The sequence below is a fragment of the Bombus vancouverensis genome, chromosome 7 (genome assembly GCF_051014615.1).
Source record: "Bombus vancouverensis nearcticus chromosome 7, iyBomVanc1_principal, whole genome shotgun sequence".
NCBI lineage: Eukaryota > Metazoa > Arthropoda > Insecta > Hymenoptera > Apidae > Bombus > Bombus vancouverensis.
In genome coordinates, this window is record NC_134917.1 from 3,456,232 (window position 1) to 3,463,882 (window position 7,651).

The 7,651-nt window shown below is 36.0% G+C and overlaps 2 protein-coding genes across 2 annotated transcripts in view; one reads left to right on the forward strand and one right to left on the reverse strand.

The window, feature by feature from the left end:
• LOC117164631 (uncharacterized) overlaps window positions 1–3,492 on the forward strand; it is a 90,078-nt gene extending 86,586 nt beyond the window's left edge. The window contains exons 9-11 of the mRNA XM_076619829.1: window positions 558–799; window positions 921–1,107; window positions 1,245–3,492. Coding sequence (XP_076475944.1) covers window positions 558–799; window positions 921–1,107; window positions 1,245–1,441 — 626 coding nt within the window. The 3' untranslated portion in view covers window positions 1,442–3,492. The remainder of the gene's footprint in view (window positions 1–557; window positions 800–920; window positions 1,108–1,244) is intronic.
• A 2,068-nt stretch (window positions 3,493–5,560) lies between these two features.
• Window positions 5,561–6,301, reverse strand: LOC143302921 (histone-lysine N-methyltransferase SETMAR-like). The gene has a single exon (XM_076619991.1). The coding sequence runs from the start codon at window positions 6,299–6,301 to the stop codon at window positions 5,561–5,563; it is 741 nt and encodes a 246-aa protein (XP_076476106.1).
• Window positions 6,302–7,651: the final 1,350 nt, after the last annotated feature.

The window sequence follows — 7,651 nt, forward strand, 5'->3', positions numbered from 1 at the left end:
AAACTAAAATTAGAGTAGGGTTTCCTCGTTCGAGAAATCGATAACGAGTCGCGATTCCAAGTTGTCAATAATTGACAACGATAAGTCGGTAGTTTAAATATTCCAAGATACTAGAATTCTAAGTAGAATCGATATACTCAGGCTATTTAAGTTCATTAGGTTGGTTCAGAACGTTGATATGAAACTTCAGGAATATGTAATAGTTATTAAAAAAGCAAATATTTGTCTGGATAAACAAAAATCTAAATATCACATATTTTCATCAATAAGGCCTTTCCTGTTTTATCGACAGCATAGGTGTGGTCGATACCACTGTTCACTGTATACGACATATTTATTTTATTGACTTTAATTTTTTGAAACATCGTTACAATAGGAATTTTGTAATTTCTCATTCAAGTATTAGTTTCAAATAGATTCTACTTGCAGGTGTTTGGTCGACTTAATTAAAATGTAACTCTAATAAATAGAGATCGAACTCTACTGTAAAATTTAATAAAAGAGATTCGAATCTATATTAGGATGGACATCTAAAATGAATATTTTTATTTTCACAGATGGTTTCGACATCGTCGTGAACGACTGTTACGCCCACAACGGTGGAAATAAAAGGATTCAGCTGATTGATCAATACGGGTGCCCGGTGGATGATAAATTGATCAGTAGATTTCGCGGATCCTGGTCAGAGAGTGGTCTCTTCGAGACTCAAGTTTTCGCCTACATGAAGACGTTCAGGTTCACTGGCTCACCTGCTCTATACATCGAGTGCGACGTCAGAATGTGTCACGGAAGATGTCCAGTATGTAGGAAACGAATGAGAATAAATTCTTAGCCAATTGTCATACAATAGATCGTTTTGTTAAAAGTCTTGATGTGAATTTATATGCCTGTTGTTATATGAATTATTCGTGATTGTACAGAGTCAACCGTGTCATTGGAGGAACGCCAAGAATGTGGCTAAACGTTCTTTGCCAGAAATTGGTGGCCCGTCGACGCCAGCGACGAGTTTGTCAGAGAACGTCAATCTGTTCCAATCGTTGCGTGTTCTACAGGAAGGCGAGGCAGATACGGAATTCTTCCAGAATTCCACTACAGCTTTCCGAAGTGGTAATTTCAGTAAATGATTCGACCTTAAAATATTTAATCTGTTATCCGAGTCATCGTTTAAACAGAATTTGTATGATTATGAATATTAACATTTTTATTTGTTTATATATACTGATTATTGATGCTTTTTTTTGCAGGACCTAGTGAATCCACGAACGACAGAGTGTGCCTTAGATCAACTGTTCTTAGTACGATCATAGGAATCGGTTGTGGCTTCCTTTGTTTAATGGCAGGGACGATATTAGCGATGTGTTCGAGAATTCGAAGACAGGCTAGGGAAAAACTTCTATCTGATAGCATAAGTTACATGACCCACAAGGGTAGGATCAACTAAACGCGGCCTCTTTGGACGTACAAGCGAAGTTCTTCTCTTTTCCTTCTTCTTCGTGGCAACTCCATCGGTACAAGCGTATCGAGAGATTCACCGAGGAAACATTCTCTGTCGGTAATAAGGCGAGGACGATCATCGCGTTTGTAAGAAGCGACGCGATCGGTAATAAAGCTGAACACAAGCTCGATCGATAAAAAAGGTATTTTCAATCGACGGTCGAGAATACAAATTGCGAGACACAAGCGATACAAATGTAGCTAAAAATTGTATATTTCGGTAAAGCGTGAGATACTTAGACGAATAGCTAGAAAATGAAATTAGAAAAGTCAAAGAATATATATTGTGATAAATACGATTAGGCTTAAATTTCTACTTCCTTTTTGTTTGTTTAATAACTAATTAACCGTCGATAACAAGCGAAACGTAGTCCAGTAGATCGTGGACGATTGAACTCGCGCTTTCTTTTTACGTAAACGCTGTTTCCTTTTATCTTTTTTCAATTGTAATTTTTTCGTTTATTTTACGTACAAGTGAGTTGCCGTCCGTAGATAACAACGATCAAAGGCGAATTTAGAAGTCGAGGATTTTGCCACGTTCTCCGTATCGAACGCGCGATTGAGAAAAATATTTTATTACAATCTTTCTCGGCCGCGCGGACGTTACTATACGAGATCAAAACGAATGACTAGATATACAGTCGTTTAATACCGTTTAATGAGATTCAGTACTTTAAGTATGCCTAATAGCATTACTCGCCATATTCAGGAACATAAAAATCATCGAGGTCTCGAGCTACAGCTGAACAAATAATTGATCATACTTTATATGCGTGTTACCGTACTTATACAAAAATTTAGAACTACGTGCATTACACGTTTCAGTGCACTTTTTTACAATTTCAAATCATCCTCTCATAGATAACATTATAGTAGTGTTCTCTTATATTTTAGATTATTGGAAGAATTGTTTCGCTTATGTTCAAGCGGTAAGGTCACCATCTTACCATTGACAAAGACGGTAAATAGATATAGCAAGGGTAAACCATAAATATTATACCTTTTTCGCTCGTTCTCGTTAGATGTACTTCTTTTTCAGGCGTGTGTGAAAGTGTTTTTGGATTAACCCTGCTACATCTTTTCGATTATTTCTCATCTAATTGTACTGCAATATGATTGAACAAAATACTGAAGAGACTTTAATGGTAGACACAATTCCTTATTGAACATTTTAAAAATTTGTTTGCTGAAGCGTGAAAAAGGTTGTAATATAAAAATTCGAAAATCGCAGCAGGGTTAAGGTCATTATCTCCTTTGTAAGAATTGTTTATTAGAGGATACAACGAGACGTCTAGTGTATCGGAATTTATGCGAACACTACTATATCTATCATATTTCAGATCTAGCTGTATCTCAGAGATATAACAACACGTTTTATAGTCGAAGTTTCTGAATGTTTGCGAACGATGCATTTTCGTATGATATAAACATCGCTATGCAATAAACAGTTACAATATTTAGGTTTATACTTTATATGCATAATGATATATACTCAGTGTCCAAGTGTGTCTGGACTTTCTTTTTTTTTTTTTTTTTTCATGCTATTCTTCGTATTTTCTTGTTTTGTATTTTTCTCTTAATTTCTTCAATTCTCGAGAGGCAGGAGCATTAAAGAATTGCCAGAAGCCAGAGAACAGCCAGCGAGGATTAAATAATATTTTGCATCATACGAGATGTCCCCGCGCGTGTATCGGGGGAGCCAAAGAAACGTAGCTCAGCTCTCGTCTTGATAATTTATTGCGAAACTTCGCGGAAGCATCCTGAATTCGTCAATCTGTGAAATATTAATTTCCCCTCCTGGTCGTTCCGGAAACATTTTTTTCTACACGTTCTTCGGATATACTGCCCTCCCCCCCCCCCCCCCGCCCATTTACAATCGACAGCAAACAGAATCCACCTTCTCGATCGAATTACTTGTAAATATAGCAGTGTATGATCCATAATATTTATAATTAAGCTCGAGTGTATCAAGGTTTCCAATAAACTGTAGCAGGAGTATTTATTGTCTTTTTAAATAAACTTCATCGACTCGTACAATTGTTTATTCACGAATAATGTTATTATGAAAATATTATTATATTGTCAGTCCTATTATGAAATTTTCTATTTATATTATTGCTATGATAGTATTATACCACGAGTGATATTATTACGACAATATTAGATATTATTACAAGTATACATGTCTGTAATTATGAGCTTCTCCATTCAGAGGGTGTCCTGAATTAGAATGTTCCAAAACAGCGTTCTTTTGTGATTTTTTTTAGAAGGGAAAGAAAGAAATGAAGTTATTGAATTTTGAGGCATGGTTTTGTATATATTTAACGAATACAAAAAAGTTTTTTTAAAGTAAAAGAAAAATTTATAACAGTTTTCAATCGGCGGAAAAAATACATCTCGTAATTCTTGACTGAAACAAAAAGCCAAAAAAGGATTAAATTATTTTTTCCTCTGGGTAAACTAAACAAAGGCAGAGAAAAGTTTATTTAAATAATTGTTATAGCACCTTAAAGTTTATTTTTTTTAAACTTTTTTAATTTTTTAAAGATTTTTTTATTCAAAATTTTTAATTTCACGTTTTTTTCTGCCGTTATTTAGTTCACACAGAAGAAAAATATATAATAATTTATAATAATTTATAATAACATAATATATAATATATAATAATTAATATTTATAATAATATAATAACCATACCTCAAAATTCAATAACTTCATTTCTTTCTTTCCCTTCCAAAAAAAATCACAAAAAACGCTGTTTTAGAACATTCTAATACAGGACACCCCCTTCACAAAATTTTCCTCTTACGTTGGTATTACCAATGAAATATCTGAAATTTTGGAAACCAAGAAGTCGAAAATAATTTCTGTCAACGGTAAATCAGATGGCTCACGTATCGCAAAGGATCGGTTAAAGAGAATGAATCTGGACGATTTTATACAAATACCGCTTTTCCAGGAATTAGTCCACCACCGATGGAGCGAAAAACCAGCGTGACGAAAAGAGGACTTCTACCTGGTTGATTTTGAAAAATTCGACGTGTCCCAGGATTACAATGGTCACGGCACGGAACGAATCGTATTTTCCAAACAGCATATCCTTCATCGAGATGCAGCCGGTGCTTTCGTTTCTTCGAGCACACTCAAAGATCGCCGCAAATGGCCGGTTCATGGTGAAAAGTGAAAATCTACGCAATATCTCACCTGCAGAATGGACTGGCACCGCCATTTGTCGCTCGATCCTCCCTCGATAACGCAAGAAATATACGATAGTTCGTTGGTCTCGTTCAGGCTAGCGCATTATCGATGACTGCATTTTTGTTCGACAGAGGGAAACCTTTCAAATAGCTCTGGGACCCAGGCAATTAATAAGATCCTTTCTCTATAGAGGATTTTTATGACTATCCTATGTGGCCAGTTTTAGTTTATAGAAAAACATATCTTCGCATATAAGATAATCATTACGAGATAGATGTACACATAAATATCATAAAACTGAAAGATACGAAGCAAAGAAATATAACATCGAACGAAGAAAATATAAATACATTGGACATTCCAAATGTATATCATATCCTGTTATCCTGTTTTATCAACAGTGAAATCGAGAATTCTAACATTGATAATTGAAAATTAAGGAAACATCGATTACTACCAAAAATTTTAGTTCAATTTTAGAACAACATTGAACATTTCAAACTTTCTGGAATAGTAAATTTTTAGCATCAAGTTTCTGTTCAAATTATGAAGCCATTTGCTACAACCAAAATTTTCGTTAATATTGGGTTGGTAACAAAGTGATTGCGTGTTTTAAATAAGAAGGAAAATTCAAAATTTTTGCTTACAAATATAACTTTATTCAATTAGGTATTGTCCGTTTTTGTCGATGAACTTTTGGCATCTTTCAGGCAGTGTCACAATTCCATGTTCATAAAACTTCTGACTTTTGCCAGCAAAAAACTGAATTAAATGTGATTTTATATCATCAGCGTCATTAAAAATTTTGCCATTTAAGGAGTTCTGCATGGAACGAAATACATGGTAATCTGAAGGCGCAAAGTCAAGGCTATATGGTGGATATGATAACACACCTCAACCTAAGTTCCAATAATTTTTGGCGAATGACCAAAGATGTGTGGAGCTTTGCATTATAATGCTGGAAAACAATACCCTTACTATTTGCCAATTTTGGCCGTTTTTCTTCAACTGCATCGCTCAGTTTGGCGAGTTGTTCAACGTACACGTTTGAATTAATCGTTTGGTTTCTTGGTAAAAATTCAAAGTACAGAATTCCTTTATAATCCCACCAAACTGACAGCATAATCTTTTCTTGGTGAATCTCAGCTTTTGGTGTCGTCTGGGCTGGTTCATCTTGCATCAGCCACGATCTTTTCCCATTAACGTTGTTATAAACTATCCACTTTTGGTCGCCAGTAATCAGTCGTTTCAGAAATGGATCAATTTCGTTGCGTTTCAGAAGCGAATCGCAGATGCTAATGCGTTGCGTCGAATGAATTTCCTTAAGCGAACGAGGGACCCATAAATCGAGTTTCTTGACATAGCCAAGCTGTTTTAATTTTTTTTCAATGCATGTATGCGATACATTGAGCTTCTCTGCAATCTCACGCGTTGTGCTATGACGATCTGAATCGATAATGGCCTTGATATGGGTCTCATCAACTTCAACTGGACGGCCAGATCGTTGAGCATTTTTCAGTGAAAAATCACCAGAACGAAATTTGGCAAACCAATTTTGACACCGCCTTTCTTTCAAGACTTCATTCCCATATACGGCACATAACTTCATGTGTGCTTGCGATGCGTTCTTGCCTTTTCGGAAATAATACAATAAAACATGTCTGAAATGCGCGTCTTCCACTTTTAAATTCAGATAAAAACGAAACTAAATAACTAATCGATACAATTTTTACTAAATTAAAGGCAGAACTCCACACAACAAGAAAGCAGTATAGGTTAGGTGCTTTGAATACGTATTCAAAACAAAAGAATGTGCTAAGACCACCTATTGACAAAATCCGGAATCACTTAGTTGCCAACCCAATAATTTTAGATAACTAGTATAATTCAGAGTTACAGGAATATCAACTTTTTACTTGAAACGTTAACCTCGTTCCGATTATGTGATCGAAAATCGTAGACAAAGGGAAGCAATGCACGATCCGGATGTCTCCAGGAATTCTTCTTAAGAAAGGGTCGCAGTGTCGGTCGATTTCGCAGTGGAGCCAAAAGGGCGATCCAGCAACGCAGTAACGAACTGTCTCTCGGCGGCGAGCATGCGGCAATTAATCAAGCCGCAATAAATTAATTGCCGCTCAGGCAGGAATTAATTACCACCCCGGCAATAATTATGGCTAACGCAGAAATAATTATCGTGCGCCACGGCAACGCGTTGATCCCTCTGCACGACGATAATCCGCTGGTAATTCGATACGTACGTATATCTCGATCGATCCCTGGCTGTCGCTACTCTTCTCTTTTAAATCGCTTTTAATTTCAATAAAAGGGTGTCCGTGATAAATAAATCGTTGGCGAAACCATTTCGATGTTGCAGCAGATTAATGCATCTGGAAGAAAGATCGCAACGCGAAATATCGCATCGCCAGCCACCGTTTCGCGCGCAGTTTTATCATCCTACCGACGCAAATGTCGTTTATTAAGTGGAGCAACGATTAAGTCAAAGGGCTCGTGCATAAGATGGTCGAAGACGTTATTCAAAAGCAATTCTCAATGCGATTCGTTTTATGGACTATGGTGCTTCGTTACGAGATGAAGTTTCCTTGCACGAAGATTGCGGTGCCGGAAGAATTTTTGTTTGCATTAAAAAACATATGGCATGAAATACAAAGTGGAACTGGTTCTCTAGAAACACAAAGTGGAAGTTTACTCTGTGGAATATGAAAAATAATCTTTTTTTTTTATACGTTTGGCGATTTGGAGGACGCAACATAAAAAGTAAAAGAAATTGTAAGAATTTTGCCATAAATGCAAAACATGTAGTTCCTAATTCGCAGAAAGATATTAAAAAGGTATATGTATACAAATGTGGCATATATAAATATACAGGGTGGTTGGTAACTGGTGGTACAAGCGGAAAGGGGGCGATTCTAGGCGAAAAAAGAAGTCGAAAATATAAAAT

Bases quoted from the DNA above. Each gene is read 5' to 3' on its own strand.
- LOC143302921 (XM_076619991.1), bottom strand. From the start codon at position 6,301: ATGAAGTTATGTGCCGTATATGGGAATGAAGTCTTGAAAGAAAGGCGG.